We start from the raw sequence: 21,976 nt of genomic DNA, 5'->3' as shown, positions 1-21,976 counted from the left end.
CCCAGCGGCAAAATGTCCACCCAGCCCGCGACTGCAGTGAAGAGACAAATGAAATGTTCTTGAAATTGCTCTGCAAAGCATAAAGTCCCAGATGCGTGGGACAATTACATTATTTAACAAGAGTAAAACACCGATAACAAAGTTCTCACAGGTGTGAGTCAAAGGTTGGGCAGGAACAGAGAAATGGCCTGGGACCAGTCCCTTCTGGCTGCCCTCAGGCTCCATTCTACAGCCCCCACCCCCTCCTTCCTGCTCTGCCAAGAAGGCCCTGGATCGGAACCAGTACTGCTTCTGGATTTGGAGCGGGAACCTACCCAGTGCAGGGTTTGGAGGCCTCAGAATCCATTCGAGACAAGAGAAAGAGAGCCAGATGGGAAGGAGGAGCAAAGAAAGGGAGCCCCACTTCCCCCTCCAGAGTAACATGAGGTGGGCTGGAAGGTCCAGTCACGCAGAGCGTCAGCCTGATCATGCTTAACGCCCTCTCGGCTCCCTGCTGCCTGCTGGGCAAAGTCTAAGCCCTGACCAGGGCAGCAGAGGCCATCCATCACCTGCCTGTCTTCCACCTTACTTCCTGCTACTCCTTGCCGTTGCCCTGAGCTTTAAGCTCCCGTAGCACCAAGTGGTTGGCGGCCCCACCCTCTCAGCTGGATCTGCTATAGGCCTCAGCTCATTCACGACCTGCCCAACCCCCTCCTTCCTGCTTGGCTGACTCCTATTTCTTCTTTAGGACTCTGCTCAGGTGTCAGGTTTAAGATCTTTCCCCAGATTTCTCCCATGTGCCCACCACACCCAGCCTAGCACCCACCAGAGGGAGAGAGAATGAATGACACGATCGAACCCCAGGCAGCAGAATAGCATGCGGAGGGTAATACCGTTTTCTAAGAATGCATACTGGTACAAGGGGAAGGGCAGCTTTCAAAACGATAAACTGAGCACAATTCCAATTTTGCATTTTTAGAGAGCTTCCAAAATGCTAGCGGAAGTCATATCTGGGCAGTGTAGGGATGAGATTTGTTTTTGTTTAGTTTTTTCTTCAAATTTCCTGGGAGTCCTCGTTGTGGCTCAGTGGGTTAAGAACCCAACTAGTTTCCATGAGGATTCGGGTTTGATCCCTGGCCTTGCTCAGTGGGTTAAGGATCCGGCATTGCCACAAGCTGTGGCGTAGGCAGGCAGCTGTAGCTCCGATAGGACCCCTAGCCTGGGAACCACAGGCCGCAGGTGTGGCCCTAAAACAAAAACAAAAACAGACCCAAAAAACCCTTGTCTGCAGTCTCAAAACTTTTTAAAAAAAAATCACAAGTTCGAATATATATATATTTAACTGAATCACTTTGCTGTACATCTGAAACCAACACCGCACTGTAAATCAACTATGCTTCAACAAAAATAAATATCTAAATAATTAATTAGAACATACATTACGCTGCTACCCCCCCCCCAAAAAAAAAAAAAACCGTAGAAGTTCTGTTGCTGTAACACCTTCACTAAGCTGTAAACTGCTCGGGGAAAGGAAGGAAGCACGTCCTGCTTACGGGGGCCTCTGATTGGGCCTTGGGGAGGCGCCTAAAAAATCATTCATTTGGCCGGCAAAGATTGGCCAGGCACTGTTGGAGGCACTGAGAATGCAGCCACGGATCAATGAACACAAATCTCTGCCCTGGCAGGGCTGACACTCCAGTGCACTTGTGTGTAAAGGGCGGGGAGAGACGAGCAGGGCGGTGGTGAAACACACAGCCGGTCAGCGGTGGCTCCGACAAACAAGAAAACAAAACTAGAAGTGAGTGCTGCTGTTTCAGACACTGGGGCAGGTCTCAGGCACGGAGGCGGGCAGGAAGAGCTGGTGTACAGTCCACTTCTCTCCCTCACCCCACAAGCTCCTGTGTGGCTGAGATGGGACCTTTCACCCCACTTCTTCATTCTCTGACCACGGCAGCCCCCCTGTGGCATCCTGTATCCCAACCACACTGGCCCGCTGACCCTCCGCCACACACAAGCACCAACGGCATCTTCCTTCCAGGCTGCGGGCACATCTGCTTTGGCTCCATTCCCGCGGCCTGGAGCCTCCTGCCCCCCTGCCCCCTAGTGCCCCCTGCCCCTCCACCCCCCACTGCTCTCATTCCCTGCCTGTCGGAACCCTGCTCCTCTGCCAGTGCTCTGCTTGCAAGCCTCACCTGCGGGAGGCCTTCTCCCTCTGGTGAGACATCTAATCCGCTGGCATGCTGCTTGTCACTCTGTGGGGCCTGATGGCATGCCTTGGTGCTCAGTTCATTGTCCACCCATCTGCCTACCTTCTCTACCCGCAAAAGGCAGGAGTTTTTTGAGAGCAAGATTTAGGATGATGTAACCGAGCAGGGCTGCCCCCCAGCATTTGGTCCAGTGCCTTGAGGCACACAGCTGATTCACCAAAAACTCTTACGATTTGAGTACCCAAGTCATTTCCATGCCAAACAGCAGCAACAAACAAAAACCAAACACACCTGACACTCAGTGGGGTTAGCTTTGAGGAAGAATGTCCTGAGAACGAACGTTCAAGCCCAGGAAACTCCTTGGGAGGACAGGATGGAGGCGGAGGGGAGAGAGAGGTGATAGCCAGGCACACCTCCCTCCCATCCCAGCTGGACCCACTCAGGCAGGGGCCTTGCCCATCCCTGGGACAGGGGCTAGATGGGCGCCAAGGAAGGGCACGGGCTCTCCGGGGCGGGGATTCCCATGTGGCCAGGCTGCTGGCCATGCCCTGCGTCCACGGGAGTCCCAGGCTGGTGCGGCTGATGGGGATTTTATACAAGGAACACCCCCAGCCGGTATGGAGGAGGTTTGGGTGGTAGAAGTTTTGGGCCCTCACATGACAGGGCTGTGTCACCAGGAAGAAAAGACACAATCACACTGCGGGGTCCAGACTGCAGATCAGAGGCCAAATGGGGGCAGCGTGATGCCCTTTGGAGGGAAACAATCAGCACGGGGGCCCCCGAGACACAGGCTGCCTCGGGGGCTGTAAGCGGCCTTCGTTTGAGGTGGGCAAGCAGAGTCCGAACCCTGCAGGGGATGAGGGATGCTGTGGCCCTGTGGAAAGATCTGGACTGAAGTAGCCCCGAGACCCCTTCAAACTCTAGAGCTCTCTGTGGAGCCCCCGCAGTGCTAAGAGAGAGGCACTTTCCTCTCCTGGAAGCCAGGTGCAGCCAGGTGCAGCCAGGCCCTCAGGCCCTTCTTTCCCAGGTTAGAGTGGGGCTGCCACCCCGCCCCCAAATCCTAGAGGCCCAGACCAGATGCAGGCCCAGCCCCTCAATGGGGGCCAGACCAAGGTCCCAGAGGCTCTTGGGGTCCAGATCCCAGTCATGTTAGAGACACGGGGTCCCTGCGTGGGAAAGAGGAAATGGTCTCCCACTCAGCCCGGAGAACAGAGTGGAGAAGGACCCCGGGCCTCAGGCCTCTTTTATCTGCAGTGCCCCCCTTACCCACAGGCAGGTGGCAGGCCCACCTCTCTTCCCACCACCTAAGCATCCCTGGGCCCCCCACTCAGACAGGAGGGGCCTGGGAGAAGGAAAGAGGAAGGAAGGGAGGAGTCCCCAACCTCTGTGAGGTTTCCTGCTCCCTCAGCTCCTAAAGGGCCGGAGGATGGAGGGCCACTGGCAGCCCCTTGCCCCTGCGGGCCCCTCTGCCGTCCCCATCCGAGTCTGAGCTCACCCCCCAATGCCAGGCTCTCCTACCTGTCTCTGCAGGCCCCGACTCTGCCTCCGGGTCAGCTTGGCAATCATGTCCACCATCCTGTGCCCTCAGAGCTGCTGGGATGCAGCCCTGGGAAGGTTTTGGGGGTGGAGCTAAGGGGCAGAACCCCAAGGCTGGCACAGGGCAAGAGGGAAACAAGAAGTTGTGATGGCGGGAGGCTGAGCCTCCAGCCCATTTCCTGTCAGCGCTGCGGAAGTGCTGCCTGAGACGGAGGCTGCCTGAGACAGGGTGGGGTGGGGGTGGAGGGCTCAGGCCGGGGTATTTTTATGTCCAGGGACACCACTGACCGCCGTACTCAGCGCTCCGATCACCAGTGAATTCTGAATCCCAGACACAGCCATGGGGCAGGCACCCCAGAGGGTGGCACTGGGCGCGCAGTTGGGGGAGGGGTAGGCTGCACAAATGGGGGCAGGCAGAGGTGGCAGCTGGGTGCTTGGGCCTGGGCTGCTGTTGATGGATGGGACAATGAGTGGCCGTCAACTCACCCGAAGCCCAGGAAGGATATGATGGAAAAGAGGAAGCTTGTATGGGGGGGGGTTGTCTCAAAGAGGAAGGGGTCTGGGCAGATGTGGCATCAGAGGGAGCCAGTGTCTGGATCCCTCCAGCCACGTGGGGGGCAGGAGGGGTTCTGACCACAGCACCATCTACCCGCCTGACTGCCTAGGTCTGCCCCCTCCAGCCTTGGTCGCCAAGACACATGCCCCCACCCCCACCTGCGTGCCCACTTCATGTACAAGGACGCCTCTGCCCCTCCCCCGCTCTACAGGGACTAGCTCCCCTACCCTATCTTTTTTTTTTTGTTTTGCTTTTTAGGGCCACACCCACGGCATATGGAGGTTCCCAGGCTAGGGGTCAAATCAGAGTTGTAGCTTGTAGCTGCTGGCCTACACCAGAGCCACAGCAAGACTCAGATCTGAGCTGCATCTGCAACCTACACCACAGCTCACGGCAATGCCGGATCCTTAACCCGCTGAGCAAGGCCAGGGATGGAACCTGCGTCCTCAAAGATACTAGTCAGATTTGTTTCTGCTGCGCCACACAGGCACTCCCCCTACCCCGTGTTAAGAGCTTCCTTCTGGCCTCTCCTCTCTTCACCACTCTCCAGGTGGGGGCTCAGGGTGGACACAGCATGTCCTGGGGGAGAAGCTTCGGCCCCTCCTCCAAACCCCTGGTGACCGTCTTGTCTTCAGTTATCCCCTCAGAGGTGCTTCCTCCCCAGCCTCAGGTGCCTACCACCTGCCAGCCCGGGGGCTCTCCCCGCACAGTGACTGCCCAGCTTCCAGTTCAGCCTCTGGCCCAGGGCCCACCTGGATCTCAGGACTCTCATTGCCTGTTTCAGTGACCCCTCTGGCCCCAGCTCCCCTCCTCCAGGCCCACATGCCCCAGACTCTCCTCCTCGGCACCCACTGTGGGCTCAGGACACGGACACCCAAGTAGAGCCAGGCATGGCATGGATTTGTGTGGGACACTTGGGGAGACCCCATTCCAAGCAAATCTAGGACTTAGGCCCTACTCTGCCCTCAAGACCCTAGTGTGGCTTCACTGCCATCACCTGTGCCCCAACTCAGAAGCCTGGCAGCCCAGGGCAGACTAGTCCCAAAGAGGCCTGGAGCCTTGACACTTGTCACACATAGGACACATCCCACTGCCCCCACCCTGAGGGCCAGAGACCACACACACACACACACACACACACACACCAAGAAAGACGAAGCCAGCCTGGGAGATGGGAAGGGCCTCTATAAATTCCACAGCAGCTGAGCCACCCGGGAGGAGCTGGGGTGGGGGAGGGGGGAGAGGAGGCCAGACTTGGAACCCAGGGCCTCAGCACTGCCCTGCAAGTGGAACTGGGGAGAAGGTCTCCCTGTGGCAGGAACCAGGAGTGACAGTGGCAGCGGGAGGGGGGGGTGGCTGGGGCCACAGAAACGGCAGCCAGCACCCCACCAGCCACTCCTCCCCAGTAAGAAGCCTGGCTCTTCTACCTAGGGTCTCCCTCTGGGCTCCGGCCCCACACTACAGGGACCGAGCCAAAGCCACCCAGCTCTGGCCTGCTCTCGGTCACAAGGCTGGCTCCTCAGGCCTCTTGCCTGGGCCTCCCCTCTGCTGGTGGGATGAGGTGGTGACCACAGCCATAGCGGGGTTCTCCTCCCTCCCCACATCTTCACACTTTGAGAGGAACATGCTGGGGGATGGGACAAGACAAGCCAGTTGCAATCACCCTTCTCTCCCCAAACCCTCACGCAAGGGTTGGGGCAGGAGCAGGTGCCACCAGGAAATTCCATGAGCTCTCTGGAGCCAGAGGCAAAAGAAATGCCTGCCGAAAAAGAGAGTGACTAAGCCCTAAGGGGGCTGAGGCGGAGGGGACAGGAGCTCCTTGGCTGACTCTGAACCTGCTCTGGGCCCCCCAGGTTGGGTGGAGGGGGAGCAGGAATGAACTGTGATCTTTGCCCGCAGGGGCTTGGCTGTGTACAGAGCCGCCCCTGTTCTGGCGGCCAGCCCTCTGAGCACGGCTTCCCAGGACAGAGTCCCGGCTCACTCCGTATCCACCCTTAACCCTGAGCCACAGGTTCACCAACGTGCAGTGGGAAGGCTGGGGGTCACCGGGCAGAGTCCGGTCCTCAAGCCTCAGGGTACTGGGTGCCGGGACATGCCTGGCTCTGCCCCCTGAGAGCCACCCAGTGACCTGGGGTGAGGTTCTTCTGAGTTTGGGGCAGAAGCTCCATTCAATTAAAGAGAAAAAAGAATGGAGCCAAAGTCCAGAGACCTGGCTTCTTGTGTAGACTCTGTCTCAGTTTCTCTCTGGGGAGCCCCTGGACTCTCTGAGCTTCCGTGTCTTTATCTACAGAATGGGCTACCCTCATTCATCCGCCTCCCTCCTCTCACAGTGTTGTTTGGTGTGAACAAGCCAAGCAGGCGTGTGAGTTCCCACACCCACAGGGCACATGGGGAAGAAAGTGGGGCTGCACTTCTGCTTTTCTGGCTTTGGGTTTCAGCTGAGTACCCTTGGCACTAGACTCTGCCTCTTGGTGACCTCACGGGACTGCCTGTTTGGCCTGCTCCTCCAGGGCAGGGTGGGGTGAGGGGTGGAACCCCTGGGCCACTTGCCACCCCCTATGCTCTGAGTGAGGCTGGCAGGAACCCAGCGTGTCTGCTGCTGGGCAGGGAGGAATCAGAAATGACCTGTCAAGGGACCTGCTGGCCAGCACAGGCTGTGACTAGGAGCCAGGCTCGGGAGGTGGGAAGAGCTGCTGGGATGGTCATTTTCTGCTGCCTCCTCAGGCGAACCTGTGCCTGTGCTCACCGTTGCTTCTCCCTCCCCTCATGGGGGTACCGGGTCCCCTGCCCAAGCCAACCTCCCGGTCTGGGCCCGGGGAAGCCCACTGCCTCTCATGTGCTCAGAAGCTGCCTCGTCTCAAGTCACCAGCCCCTTCCACCTGGCTGCCTTTGTCCCTTTGGCACTTCAACAAACTCAAGTCTCTCCAACTTAAAAAGAAAAAATGTACCCCTGGACCCAGCCCTCCCCTCTCATCCTCCTTTTTGGAGCCAACTTCTTTTTTTCTTTCGACTGCACCTCCAGTAAATTCCTGGGCCAGGGATTGAACCCATACCTGAGTAGCAACCTGAGCCGCTGCAGAGACAATACTGGATCCTTAATCTGCTGCACTACAGCTAGGATACCTCAGAGCCAAAATCTTTTTTTTCTTTTTCTGTTTGGCTGCCCTGAGGCATATGGAGTTCCCAGGCCAGGGACCAGATCCAAATCACAGTCACGACCTACCCAGCAGCTAGAGCAAGGCTGGATCCTTAATCCGCTATGCTGGGCCAGGGATCGAACCTGCAACCCAGTGCTCCCAGGACACCGCTGATCCTGTTGCACCACAGCAGGACTGCCAGAGACCCAACTTCTTGAAAGAGCGTGTGGACCCATCATCTTGTCACCCCTCACTCAGATACCCAGCCCCTTGCTGAGGTCTGCCACAGCTTGCTTGGGGACGAATTTATTTCTGGTCTAGCCTGACCCCTCTCCGGTACTTAGTCCTTACAATCCTCTCTCTCCTGGACGGCCTCAGGCCGTGGCCTCTAGCTGCCTCCTCCCTTTGCCCAGCTGCTGGGTGCTTGGTGTCTCATGTCTGCTTCTCACTCTACGGTGGTTAAAGCTCTATCAACTTTATTAGGAAGAGAGCTTGCAACTGTATCCAACTGAGATAAGGCTGAGCCATCCACCTGCCCCCTGGACGACCTTTGTACACTGAAAAGATGCACAACTGAGTTTGTCTTCATCTTCGTCCCCATCTCAGCATCCCCTCTGTTTCTCAAGCAAAGACCTAGAGGCATCCTTGATTCCCACTTCCCTTGCATCACCTGTCGCAGAGCCCAGACGACCCGACCTGCAAAAGCTTTTCAGACCTACTAGTCCCAGGTCACACTGGGGTGGAGGAATAGGAGAACATCACCACGAGCAAGCAGATATTCGGATCTAAAACAGACATCCCACAGGACAACTGGTCTGGTCTCTTTAACACGGCTGTGTCAGAGCAGAAGAAAAGGGAGGGGCTTGCCAAAGGCGTAAGAGACAACCAGAAGCAATGGATGCACAGGATTAGATTCCCGTACTTGTCTTAGGATAATGGGGGAAAGGTGACTGTGGCCGGGGTCTTAGATGATTCTAAGGAATTAATGTTACTTTTATTAGATATAAAAATGCAGAGTTCCCATGTGGCTCAGAAGGTTAAGGATCCAGCACTGTCACTGCTGTGGCCCTGGCTGGGGAACCCACATGCTGTGGGTACAGCCGAAAAAAAAAAAAAAGATATAATAATGGCATCATGATTATAGAGAAAAATGTCATTTTTAGGAGCTACAGACTAAAGTTTTCAAGGGTAAAATATGATGAAGTCTGGAATTTATAATTTACATTAATCTTTTTTCTTGGCAAAAAAGATAGAATGGGAGTTCCCGTTGTGGCTCAGCAGAAACGGACCTGACTAGTATTCATGAGGACATGGGTTTGACAATTCCTGGCCCTGATTAGTTGGTTAAAGATCCAGCATTGCTGAGAGGTGTGGCATAAGTCACAGACTTGTCTCAGATCCGGTGTTGCTGTGGCTGTGGTGTAGGCTGGCAGCTGTAGCTCTGTTTTTCAACCCCTAGCCTGGGAACTTCCATATGCCCCAGGTGCAGCCCTAAAAAGCGAAAAAAAAAAAAAAAAAAAAAAAAAAAAAAAAAAAAAAAAAAGATAGAACAAATATGGCATAGAGTAATTGTTAAGTCTAGGAAATTATGTTCATTTCCGTATTCTTTTTGCTTTTTTGTATGTCTGAAAAGTTTCGTAATAAAAAAAAAAAAAAACCGTCAAACTTTAACTATCCTGCATCCTCAGTGTTACTATTCTATGAGGTATCTGTAATTTCTTTCATTCTTTTTGTTTGTTTGTTTTGGTTTTTTGTCTTTTTAGGGCCGCACCTGTGGCATACGGAGGTTCCCAGGCTAGGGGTCAAATTGGAGCTACAGCAGCCGGCCTACACCACAGCCACAGCAATGCCAAATCCAAGCTTCGTATGTGACCTACACCACAGCTCATGGCAAAGCCGGATCCTTAACCCACTGAGTGAGGCCAGGGATTGAACCTGCAACCTCATAGTTCCTAGTCGGGTTTGTTTCCACTGAGTCATGATGGGAACTCCATATTTGTTCTTTCTTTCTTTCTTTTTTTTTTTTTTTTTTTTTTTTTTTTTGCCATTTCTAGGGCCCCACTGGTGGCATATGGAGGTTCCCAGGCTCGGGGTCTAATTGGAGCTGTAGCTACCAGCCTACACCAGAGTCACAGCAACGCTGGATCTGAGCCACATCTGCAACCTACACCACAGCTCACGGCAACACCAGATCCTTAACCCACTGAGTGAGGCCGGGGATGGAACCCGAAACCTCATGGTTCCTAGTCGGATTCGTTAACCACTGAGCCACGACGGGAACTCCCATGTTTGTTATTTCTTACATGGAAACAGACTGGTCCTTCCAGCTCTCCCCTATTCCCAATCTATCAGAGACAAAGTAACATCTCTCCCTTCAAGGTACAGTTCTGGGGCCAAGGATTCTGCAAACACAGCAAATTAAACATGTCCCACTTCTCTTCTTCTCCTACCTGCTACCCTTAACCATCCAAACCAGGCAGGAGCTGGGGCAGGTGAGTGGGCAGGACCTGGCTGGTACAGGGGAGAGGCCCTGAGACAGAGGCTGGGACCCAGAAAACCCCGGGCAGAATGCAGCCCGCGATGGGACCCTAGGATGAAGACAGGGTGAGCCTTGTACCCCCTTCCCCGAGACCCCTTGCCCCCAGGAGCCGATGGGGAATCAAGCAGATGGGCTAAGCATCCTCTTCCCTTAAAGGCTGGGCGTGCGGAAAATTCCCACTGGCAGAGACACCGCTGCTCTAGGGACCCCCACCAAGTGGGACACTCCAGCAGCTCGCCCCCAGCCTGGTGAGCAAAGACAGACAATAAACTCCACTCCTCCGACAGCCAGTGGCTGGAGAGAGGTGAAACAAACAGAACCAGCAAACTGGCCACGGCTATCAGGCCCCAGTGACTCGGACGGAGGACACGCTGAAGACACCATTACGAATCATGGTAGGAAGAAGAACTTGCCAGTAAAAGTGGATGGGACACCTGGGTGGCCATCCAGAAAAAAGAGATAATTAAAGGGGAGGCTTCATCTCACTCTGTGCACTCAGATCTAGTCTCAGAGGGTCAAAGATTCAGATGTAAAAAGTGAAGCCGTAAAAGCAATACTCAAAGAGGAAAATACGAGCAACATTCTCTATTAAAAAACGCCCTTTGTAACAAAGTCTCAACATCTAAACACCATAAAATAAGTGATTTATAGTTCTGGTCATGACTCAGCAGAAAAGAGCCCAACTAGTATCCCTGGCCTCGCTCAGTGGGTTAAAAATCTGGCATTCCAGGAGTTCCTGTTGTGGCACGGCAGAAGCAAATCCAACTAGGAACCTTGAGATAAGGGTTCGATCCCTGGCCTTGCTCAGTGGGTTAAGGATCTGGCTTTGCTGAGAGCTGCGGTATAGGTCAGCAGCTTGTAGCTCCAATTCGACACCTGGCCTGGGAACTTCCATATGCCACAGGTGTGGCCCTAAAAAGCAAAAAAAAAAAAAAAAAAAAAAAAAAAGAGGAAAAAGATAAGAAACTGGGGGGTTCCAGTCAGGAGAGCTAACATGCAAAGCAAAGAAAACGCAAAAGAATCACATAACTAATAAATTTCCACAAGCTGAAAAAATACCCAAGTCTACAGACTGACAGGGCTCTGAGAAAAAGAATCCCCACACGGCGAACCCTCTGGAGCAGGTGGATTAGGAGCCCCAGGGAAAAGCAGAAGCTACTAGTGAAGAGGAGGGTGCAGCAGCTGGAGAAAAGGGGCCTCAACAGCAACCTGATGAAGGGGAAGAGAAAACCACAAGTAAACCAATAAATGTAAAATAAGCCATTAGTAATACAATCAAGGACAGTATATCAATTGTGTTCGTTTTTGTTTTTGGCCTCGCTCTCAGCACGTGGAAGTTCCCGGGCCAGGGATCGAACTCGACCCGCAGCAGTGACCATGCTGGATCCTTAACGCACTGCACCATGTGGGAATTCCCTAGCATAGCAATTGTTAAATGAAATGCAAACAGATTGAATGATCCCATTCAAAGACAATCAGCTTGGGTTTAAAAATCCAGTGATATATACCAAAAACATTTTTTTAAAGTGATAACGATTAAAAAATAAAAGGAAACTGAGATACCAGCAAGTGCAAAAAGTAAAATAACATGAAATCAAAAGGAAGCATGACGTTAAGGTGGAGTTTCAGGTTAATGCACTAGGCAGGATACAAAGGGACATCACTTGGTGACACAAAGGCAGGATTTGTGATGACAGGACAGTCAAAATCTGTAGGCTCCCAACAGCATCACCGGCCAAAGAAAAAGCAAAAACTATTGAAAGTACAAGAAGAACCTAACAAAGTGAATTTAAGTGGGAATTTTATTTATTTATTTATTTTAATTTTTTTGTCTTTTCAGGGCCGTACCCATGGCTTAGGAGTTGAATCCAAGCTGTAGCTTCTGGCCTACAGCACAGCCACAGCAACGTGGGATCTGAGCCATGTCTATCACCTACACTACAGCTCATGGCATTGCTGGATCCTTAACCCACTGAGCAAAGCCAGGGATCAAACTCAAGTCCTCGTGGATACTAGTCGGATTCGTTAACTGCTGAGCCACGACAGGAACTCCTACGTGGGAAATTTAATAAACCTCTATCAGAATCAGAGCAAAGGGGCAAAAAAGAAGCTTACAAAAGAAATGTGTTTGAAAAATACAGTCAATACACTTGATCTGACACATACGGAAACTTACATCCCTTAAACAGAAAATGTACAGTTTTTCCATATCTATGAAAAGCTTTGAAAACTTGAAAAAAAAAGAAAAAAAAGACCATTTACTTGGCCACAAGGAAATTCAAAACAACTGGAGCCTTTATAAATCCAGAAAAAAAGGAATACTTTCCTGGTAAAATATAAAGTGGCCAAAACTAACTAGAGAACCAGTAGAAGACTTGAAAAGATTGGAGTCCCTGTCGTGGCTCAGTGGAAGTGAACCTGACTAGCCTCCCTGAGGACGAAGGTTCCATCCCTGGCCTTGCTCAGTGGGTTAAAGATCCGGCATTGCGGTGAGCTGTGGTGTAGTTTGCAGACGTGGCTCGGATCCCGCGTTGCTGTGGCTCTGGCGTAGGCCGGCAGCTACAGCTCTGGTTCAACCCCTAGCCTGGGAACCTCCATATGCTACAGATGCAGCCCTAAAAAGACCAAAAAAAAAAAAAAAAAAAAAAAGAAAGAAAGAAAGAAAGAAAAAAAGAAAGACTAATTACCATTGATAAGGAAAAAAAAATTCTGCCACAGAAAAAGCACCAGGTCTGGAAGGATGTGCAGGAGGCCAAACTGCAGAAACCGCTAGGGTTCACCTCGGACCCCCCCCCCCCCAGGACAACAGGAGGATCCTGGATTTCCCTCTCCCCTGAGAGATTCCGGGGTGGGGGGCTCCTTGGACATGCCACTGCAACTGTCCTTTGCTTGCCAATCTCTCCCCTTGGACAGAAGCTCCCTGAGGGCAAGGACCTCCTCTGAGTTTTCCTGGTCTTGACCCATCACTGACTCTCCCGTTTAGTGAATCCATGAGCTCAAAGGTGAAAAAGCCCAGCCTAGTTATCAGCCCACTAGGATGCCCCGAAGTCTGCAAAGCTCCCCAACTTGCAAGCCTAGGAAAGCAGAACGCATGGAAAGAAACCACAATGCAAATTTTATTTTATTTTATTTTTTGCTTTTTAGGTCTACATCTGTGGCCTGTGGAAGTTCCCAGACTAAGGGTGGAATCAGAGCTGCAGCTGCCAGCCTACACCACAGCCATAGCAGCGTGGGATCTGAGCCTCGTCCGTGACCTACACGCCAGCTCAGGGCAACGCTGGATGCTTAACCCACTGAGGGAGGCCAGAGATCGCACCCACGTCCTCATGGATGCCAGTAGGGTTCGTTACTGCTGCACCACGATGGGAATTCCTATCCAAATACCAAATATTTGTAATGGGGTTAAACTATTTTTATAGGGGGCAGAGTCATTTACAAATTCAGTCAATGTGAGGAATGCCGCAGATGTGCAGATGAAGAGGGGAGATGGCTGGCTGGACCCGGAGGCAGGCCCCTTCTGGGCTTCCCCTCTCACAGGGGCCTCCAGGTAGGGGACAGAGATATGGGGCAGGACCATGGAGCCCAGAGCCTGGACTGGACAGGCCTCACCTGGCCTAGGAGGCAGCTCTGGCAGTCCCCTAACACCATGATCTCATTTGGAAACAGAGTCTCCAAATTTTATTTTATTTATTTATTTTTGTCTTTTTAGGGTGGCACCCATGGCACATGGGGGTTCCCAGGCCAGGGGCTGAATCAGAGCTGCACCTGCCGGCCTACACCACAGTCACAGCAACACCAGATCCAAGGCACGTCTGCGATCTACACCACAACTTATGGCAATGCCAGATCCTTAACCCACTGAGCAAGACCCAGGATTGAACCTGCGTCCTTATGGATGCTAGTCAGATTCATTTCTGCTGAGCCACGACTGGAACTCTCAGAGTCTCTGAATTTTAGCAAGCTTCCTTCCCTGGCATTCAGCCCAGGCAGCCCCACTTCTCTCCACAGCAACTAACATCAACTGTCCCCTCCCTACCCCACTTAGATCCAGCTCCAAATCTCCGGAACACTCTGGAACCTGACCATGCCTGATCATCAGCTACCCCCCGCCCCCACGTCATGATCTGATCGTGGGCTTTCCCATGCCCGGACCTGGCACAGACTGGCCATGGGGCTGGTGTTCAGCCCCCACCCACCCCCTACTGTGGGTCGGACAGCTCCAGGAAGGGAAGAAAAAAGAGCCACAGAGTGAGGCCAGCTGGGGAGGGGCGGGGGCGCGGGAAGGAAGTGGGGAAGCAGGTGCACTTGCCATGGGTGGGTTTGTCTCTGGAAGCCTGGAGGCTGAAGGGAACGGGAGACCGAGAGGAGAAACGAGGCCCAGGCTGGGGGAGTGGGGACATGGCCACAGCCACGAAGTCTGCAGCGGGGGAGGGGGCTCCTTTCTTCCCCAGGAGCTGGGGGCAGGCAGGGCTGTCCATGGCCACGAAAGTGGGGTGATGGGAGGGGAGAGCCAAGGACTTGCTCTTTCACCAACTAGGTCAGAGGCTGACCCGGGTCAGCCTGGGCTGCAGGTGAGTTGTGGGTGGGGGGGCAAGTTCAGGTGTGAAGAACCAGCTGGGCTACCGCTGGGGGTGGGCGGAGCTGCTGGAAGGACGGAGTCCCGACAGGACAAGGGGACTCATGAGACCCTCAGCTTGGCCTCCACCACCCCTGCTCTAACCAGCCCCCTCTCCAGAAGGCCCCCTTGGCTGACCCCAAAGGGGGACCCAGGTGGGTCTGCCAAGGCCAGTTCCCTTATCTCGGTCCCTGGGGCTGCCCTTGGAGTCAGTCTCAGGGAGTGTGAGCCTGGGCTGGGATCCAGTGAGGAGGTGGGGCGCCTGGCAGCATGGGGCCCTGGGTGGGTTCTAGGACGGGTACAGGGAAAGGCAGACCCAGAGGGGAGTCGGGGAGAGTGGGAAACCTGCCCCCACCCCCAGGGTCCCGACACGACTGTAGGCGAAGGGTCAGAGTCACTCACAGTTCCTGGTAGAGGAGGAAGGTGGAGGGAGGGCCCTGGGGCTCCTTCCAGTCCGGGAGCTGCCTGGGCTCGGGTGAGGTGCCTCCCGGGCTGTTTGCATAAGAAGCTGCAGAGGCCCTGGCCTGGAACCCCTTCCTCCCTGCAGCCAATGCCCGGGAGGCAGGGGCGGGCTCAGCCCAGAGGGCCGGCCTGGGCCTTCCCACCTCTTTGTCGTCCTGGGGCGGGGAGGGTGACCACACCCTGAAATCCCTGCGTCAGAGGTCTCCCCCCACCTCCCCACCCCTGCAGCCTCTGGGGTGGAGTCTCAGAGGCCCCTTGGCGGGGGGGGGGGGGAGTAGAGTCCTCCCCCCTCTCCCCACCCCTTCCTCCACAGAAGGTGTGCTTCTGCTCTCCTGGGAGTGGTCAGCTGCAGAACACAGATCTCCCTGGGCAGCTCGGGCTTTCCTGCCTCCTCCCTGCCCCCTCGACAGGGCTGGGCAGACATAGGGCACTCAGAAAAGTCTGCACTGGAGTTCCCATCATGGCTCAGCAGTTAATGAATCTGATTAGCATCCATGAAGACGTAGGTTCGATACCTGGCCTCCATCAGCGGGTGAAGGATCTGGCGTTGCCATGGGGTATGTAGGCCAGCACATGATTCGACTCGATCCCTAGCCTGGGAACCTCCATAGCCTTCAGGTGAGGCCTTAAAAAGAAAAAAAGAAAAGCCAGCACTTGTTTGCCTTGGGCTTGCCTTGTTGCCAAGCCTGAAAGCCACCTGGCTGAGACTGAGGACTGAGCCTGGTGGCCAGGGTGGGGTTTGGGGTCAGGAGGCCTGCAACTGACCTGAATGCAGCCACCTCCTGGCTCTGTGACCTCTGGCCAGTCACTGGGTAAACGGTGGGGGGAGGGGGTTACCACGCCTCCTTCCGGGCTGCTGGAAGGACGAGACTAAGTGAGGGCCCACGGGACCTGCAGTCCTTGTGGTGTCTGGCTATGCCTTGTGTCTCTTGCTAGTCAAGAGAAGGGTGAATGGCAAGGCCATAAAATGCCCTACATGGTAGAGGCCCCTCTCTCCAGGGGCGGAATGTCACTGTCAAGCCCTCCTCGTCCTTGTCCCTCTCCACTTGTCCACTGGCCCCCCAGCTGGGCACTCTTCCCCACCTCCATCCACCCATCCGAGGAAGCGGGTCTCCCCACCCCCGCTGCGCTCTGGGCCCCTCACTTCTCCCGGGGTTGGCATCTCTTCAGCCACCTCCTCACCATCCTCAGCCTCCCCCTCTTCCTGCCCCGTCACTTCAGTTCAGGGGGAGTCTCCACCATAGGCTTACACCTGCCTCGGGACACAGCGTCTCCCCTGCTGCCAAGCTTTTGAGACTCGTCTCCACTCACAGACTGTCCTCACTTTCATTCCTCTGACCCTTTGCTCTCTGCCTTCGGTGATCCCTGACAAGGTGGCGCTGACCTTCTGGTGGCCACTTCTGACAAATGTTCAATGGACTTTATCTGGACGCTTCTCCTCGGCTTCCAGGCCAGCACCACCTGCTTCTCTCTTTGTTCCTTGACTATGTCTTCCTCTTATGCTCCTCTCTCCTCCCTCTGTCACTCCAGTGCGGTGGCTCCAGGGCTGTCTCAGTGTGTGCTCTGTCCCCACTCTCCACACCCATGGCTCTGCCATCACATGCGAAGGCCTTCTCCTGGCACAGCCAAAGCGGGCACTGAATCTTTCCTCCACTTCCTCCTCCCTGGCTGTCCTGGCACTAAACGGCACCACTGTTTGCCCTGGGAGGCTGGAGCGCCGCATTTCCCAGCCACCTCCTCAGCCCATCGGCCACCAGGTCCCGCTGAGTCTACCTCCCAAATCCCCTGTCATCACTGCGTGCCTGGGGGACCACAAAGATCCTCCTCCATTCTCAGAGGCCCAGCCGCAGGGGTCTTTCCTCAACCCCTCTCCCTTCGAGAGCCTTCCGACTGCTGCAGATTAAAGTCCAAACCTCTGGCGAGAGCCCATGAGCCCCTGCTCAGCAAGACACCATCCACTCTCCACCTGAACCCCCATTCCTGAGCCCCAGTGGAAAGGGCCCCAAAGTGCCACATCTCCTCACACCTCCGCCGAGACCCAGGCACCATGGCACCCCAGGGAGGCAGCTCCACCACAGATGTCCTGTGCCATGCGCCAAAGCTTCTGTCCCTCCCTGCAAATATCCTGTCTCAGACAGTGACACCCCATCCCCCCAGAGCTGCGGCTGCACCTCAGTCACCTTTGGATCAGAAGGCTCACCTGATGCCTGGCAGGTGCTCGATTCATTCACACTTAGCGAACAGAGGGGAAAGATAGGACCTGCTTCTCCTGCCTCCATCAAGGAGAAAACAGGCAGGCTCACCTTTCAGGAAATCCCTCCTCTAAACGCCGCCTTCAACAGATGAGAGCGGGGTAGGATTTCTTACCCAAGAAGGAACCCCCCCTCCCCGCCCCTGGAGTTTGTCAACATGGTGGGGGGGGGGGTCAAGGGAGGCCCACAGCTGACGCTCAAATAAAGCATAGTCACAGGGAGTGTGGTGTTACACCCATCACGCAGGGGAGGAGACAGGACCAGAGACGCTAAGCGACTTGTTGAGGTCACACAGTGAATGAGGGCCAGAAGTGGCCCTGGGCGGGCAGCGTCTCTTGGCCAAAACCCAGGTCTCTGGCAGATGCTCCAGCTCCTCCCTGTGTGAGCACCACCCCCACATCACCCCCCAAAACCCCGCCGCAACCGCTGGAGCTGGGGGAAGGGGGGGACAGTGAGCCTGGCTGCTGAGGGGGATTTCTCTTCTCAAGAGGCTCGGGGATCTGGGGGTCTTCCCTCCCTCCTTCTCCCTCCTTGGTCCCGGGCTTTGGGGTGGTGGCCGAGCTGCAGAGCCAGGGCTCACGGTCAGGGGACTGCTTCTCTCCGTCTCTCCTTAACACATTCGGCACAGGCTCCAGGTCAGGCCCTGTGCCAGGGGCTGCGCTTCAGAAGCAAGGCCGTGGCCCCTCCCTCGAGGAGCTAGGAGTGCACCTCCAAAGGCCAGGCATTCCCACCGTCACAAGGACAGAGAATGCGGAGAGGCGCCAGAGTGCGCCGCCCAGAGCCTGCCCAGGAAACGCCGGGGAGGAGCGCTGGCACCCGGCCGTCTATCCCAGAGTAGCTGTCTGGTCGGTTGGGAGAGGCGCTGGGATCAAGGATTCGCCCACCCCCTCCGCCGCCCGCAACTCCCCCAGCTCCGGATCCGGGTCTCAATCTCCTGTCACACGACGCAAGCTGTTCTCCGCTCTGGCCACTAGGGGGCGGGGTGCCCCTTGCAGAAACCGGAGCAAAGGTGGCGCGAACCCAGAGGAAAAGATACTCGGTGAGACCCCAGCTAGTCTTGGTGGACCACCTACAACCTGCCAAGCACTTCCACGCCTCACGTCGTTTAAGGCTCTCAACAACTCCAATCCATTGGTATTGCCATGCTTGTACACACGAGGACATTGGGGCCAGGGGAATGAAGTAGCTCGTCAGCAGCCGGCAGAGTCAAATTCGAGTCTCTGTAGCCTCAAATCCTGAGCACTGCCCCAAAATGAGACGAGGCGGAGGTAAGACCCAGGGACTCGAAGATAAGGATGGTTCCTCCTCCCTCTGGGAATCCCAGACTCAGTCCCCACGCGTGTGGCAGGCATTGATATTTATTGTAATCATATTTGGATCCAAAGAAGGAAATCAGAGACTCACAAGCTTCAGGGGTCATTCATCCACCATCCCTGACCCCTTCCGTCTAGACACAAACTGAGACCCTGAGAGAGGAAATGGATTGCCCAGAATTGCACAGCTGTGGCACATGTCAGAAGGGAGCCTGTGCATTCCCCCCCCAACCACCCCCTGAAAAGTCCCTAAGTTTGAAGATGTCAGGGCCCCCAAAGGATCCTGAGGATGTGAGAGTTTTTAAAACGTCCTCTATTTTTAGATTTTCCAAATTAACATAACCGGATTCTGAGGTGAAAAAAACACCCTTGCTGTAACTGGACTTCTTTCTGAAACAAATCCATCGAAATTAAAAATAATTTAAAAAAGGAACTAAAACGTTGGAACCGGCCAAAAAAGGAAGCAGACCCCTGACTTTCACATCCATTATTTCCCTGACTCCCAAGCTCACGTGAGAAAGGCAAGGCAAGTAGAGCCGGCGGCTGCAGGGCCACAATCTCCTACTGCATTCCAGATGCGAGTCGGAATTGGTGCGGATTTTAGAAAGGTAACCCGCGCACATACCTGCCACACGTGACCTAACGCTCCCAGCAAGGCTTAGGCAGCACCCGGCAATCCGGTTTACTTGCACTTTGCAGCAAAACATGAGTATTTATACTAAATGGGTCGCACATCGGTTCAAGTCAATTTTTGCCATCAACTGAGTTGCAAGAAAACCTTTGCGCTCCAGGGAGTTTGGCATTTGGGGACTGCAGATAAGAGATCGATCGATCGTGAGACTGTATCCCTCTCGTTTCTGGGGTGGGGAAAGTTAGACTTGGCGTGAGCGAGCTGGTCCAAAGTCGGCGGACACTGCTGCTCCGTCGAACTGAACGCAAGGCTGAAGGGGTCTCCTAGAGCCCGGGTTCCCGGCGAGCGTGCCCTCCTCCAAGCCCTTCTCCCCGCTCCCGGCTCCCTGTGGCGTACCTGCTTCGGGTGTTGCTCCCGAGGCTGGCCGCGTACGTCCTGGATGGCCTCATAGACGTTCTCGGAGTCGCTGCGCGCCAGGGGCCGCGGGCACACCCACGAGCCCGCCACGCTGCAGGCCTTGAAACTGCCCCGGCTCCCGAGGAGGCCGGCAGGGGGCACGGCGGTGCGGGCCAGGTCGTCCAGGGACTGCGCGGGCCGCACGGGCGCGGTGGGCCGGGTATACAGGCAGGCGGGGAGGCCAGGCGCCAGGCTGCGGCGCTGGGTCACGTTGCGGCCCCGAGCCAGGCTGCACAGGGAGCCGGCGCGGTCCCGGGGCTCGGCGGGGGTACCATCAGGACCTGCAGGCGCCGAGGCGCTCACGAAGCGGTAGTCATAGGCGAGCGGTTCGGAGGCTGTCGGACCTGGGAGCGGCGCGTGTGGCGGGGTGGCAGGGTGTCCGAGTGCCGGCAGCTCGCGCACGTACTGCGCGGGCAGGTAGAAGGGGCGGCCGCCGGGCTCGCTCCGCACATGCCACCAGTGCTCTGTGCTGCGGCGCAGCAGTCGGTAGCGCTCGTTGGGCCGGATGGCGACTCGGCGCCCATCTTTGCCCGTGTACTCGAAGGGATGCTCCACCAGCACGTACACGTCTCCCTCGACGTCTGCCGCCATCGTGGCCACGGCCTGTCCCTGTGGGCAACAAGAAGGAGCGGCGCGGAGGTCAGCGCGGAAAGCCAGGGAGCGCACGGCACTAGGAAGACGGAAGACTTGGGTTCGAGTCCTGAAGCTGCAGTCAGCGTGTGCGTTCGGGGCTCAGCTTTCCTATTTCTAAAACAGGGGACTTGGGGAGTTCCCATAGTGGCTCAGTGGAAAGGAATCTGACTAGTATCCATAAGGGCAAAGAAAGGTTCGATCCCTGGCCTCGCTCAGTGGGTTAAGGATCCAGCGTTGCCGCGAGCTGTGGTGTAGGTCAAATAGGCCGCTGGTATCCAGCGTTGCTGTGGCTGTGGTGTAGGCCAACAGCTGCAGCTCGGAGTCCACCCCTAGCCTGGGAACTTCCATATGCCGTGGGTGAGGCCCTAAGAAGATAAATAAATAAATAATAAATAAGTAAATAAAACAGGGGACTTGGATGAAATAATCTTTAAGGTTCTCATTCTTACACTAGGTGATGGAATTAAGACAGCCCTTTCAATCTGTGGCTTTGATTATAAAGTTTGATCCCCTGATGGATAATACCGGTCCAATTTTACGGCCAGAGAATCCTTGCCTCAAAGAGATGGGGTGATTGCTCACGATAAAGTGGACGCCACATTTGCCTCAAAGTTGATTGGGTCTCAGTTTCTGCATCTGTGAAGTGGGAAGACTAGCCCCTTCCTCCACCTCCGGTCCTCCCGCCCCGACGCATACAGCCCTCAGGGAATCGCGTCCTCGGCACCTCCTCTCCCCACCCGGCTCCAGGCATCTGAGCCCCAGGCCTGCCCGGACAGGGTTCGCTCTGCCCTGGGAGTGTCGCTGGCCCGCTTAGTCCAAGGGCTCTGGCGTAAGTGGCCATGACTGCCAGGGCCGGGGGAACCGGTTCTCTCGGTTTTCTCTTTCCTTCCCCAGCGGCTTCACCGCAGACGTGAACCTGCAGCCCTGCCCGCCCATATCGGCCAGCACCGCCCCTTGTTCTCCGGCTCCCACCTCCCCCTCCCGAGAGAGGCTCGGCCTCTCGAGGCCTTGCCTGGCCTGTGGCCTCTACATTGCCCCATGAGAGTGGCCCCTAGACCATGCACTTATGACAGTGACTACCCCTGCGATGTACCCAGGGGCCCCTCAGGTTCTCCTGGAGTGACCACCACAACCCGCTTGGCCCCTAGTGTGTTGGGGGAGGGGGTCAGAGTCTAATTGTAAATCTGCTTTGTGGCTGGTCCCTTCAAGCCTTTACATCGACAACACCTACTGCCCCACAAAGATGGCCTGTGACTGGCAGCTGGGAGCTCAGCCTCTTGCAGAATCTGAGGGACCCAAGGTACACGGTCGGCCGGCGGGGCGCAAAGCGCTCCTTCTGTTTCTCAAGCTTTCCTTGATGGGTAAGGGGTATAAACGGAGTGACTGAGCACACGGAGCCCTGGAGGTGGGTGGGCGTCGGTGAGCTGACCGGAGCTAAGCCAACAATCTCAAGAGAGGACACCTTTTCTCACCACCTTCCCCCGGACCCCCGCCGCTCACTCACGTGGGCAGGGCGGGCCTCACTGAGCCCATGGGCTGGCAGGGCGGAGCCGGCGGATGGATGCAGGTTAGGTCCCCGCCATCTCCTTGGGCGGGGCTTCCAAGAGTTCGGCTGGAGAGACCTCTGGGAGCCGGAGCTGGCAAGGGGAGCAAAGAGGGA

At 55.5% G+C, this 21,976-nt stretch overlaps 1 protein-coding gene across 7 annotated transcripts in view; it reads right to left on the bottom strand.

Annotated features, from left to right (window-relative positions):
* Nucleotides 1–21,976, bottom strand: part of ARHGAP27 (Rho GTPase activating protein 27) — a 32,983-nt gene that overhangs the window by 9,814 nt on the left and 1,193 nt on the right. For 2 of the 7 annotated variants that reach the window (XM_021066833.1, XM_021066832.1), the window contains 2 exons: nucleotides 21,821–21,953; nucleotides 19,624–20,292 (listed from right to left, as the gene is read on the bottom strand). In XM_021066833.1, coding sequence (XP_020922492.1) covers nucleotides 19,624–20,274 — 651 coding nt within the window. In that variant the 5' untranslated portion in view covers nucleotides 20,275–20,292; nucleotides 21,821–21,953. Of the gene's footprint in view, nucleotides 1–314; nucleotides 1,073–3,704; nucleotides 3,897–14,971; nucleotides 15,120–19,623; nucleotides 20,293–21,820; nucleotides 21,954–21,976 lie in introns of those variants that run through there. The other 5 variants (XM_021066835.1, XM_021066834.1, XM_021066836.1 and 2 more) reach the window with 5 other exon arrangements.

The sequence above is a fragment of the Sus scrofa genome, chromosome 12, assembly GCF_000003025.6.
Source record: "Sus scrofa isolate TJ Tabasco breed Duroc chromosome 12, Sscrofa11.1, whole genome shotgun sequence".
NCBI classification, from domain to species: domain Eukaryota; kingdom Metazoa; phylum Chordata; class Mammalia; order Artiodactyla; family Suidae; genus Sus; species Sus scrofa.
Note: the sequence above shows the minus strand (reverse complement) of the source record. Positions and strands in the feature narration are given on the sequence as shown.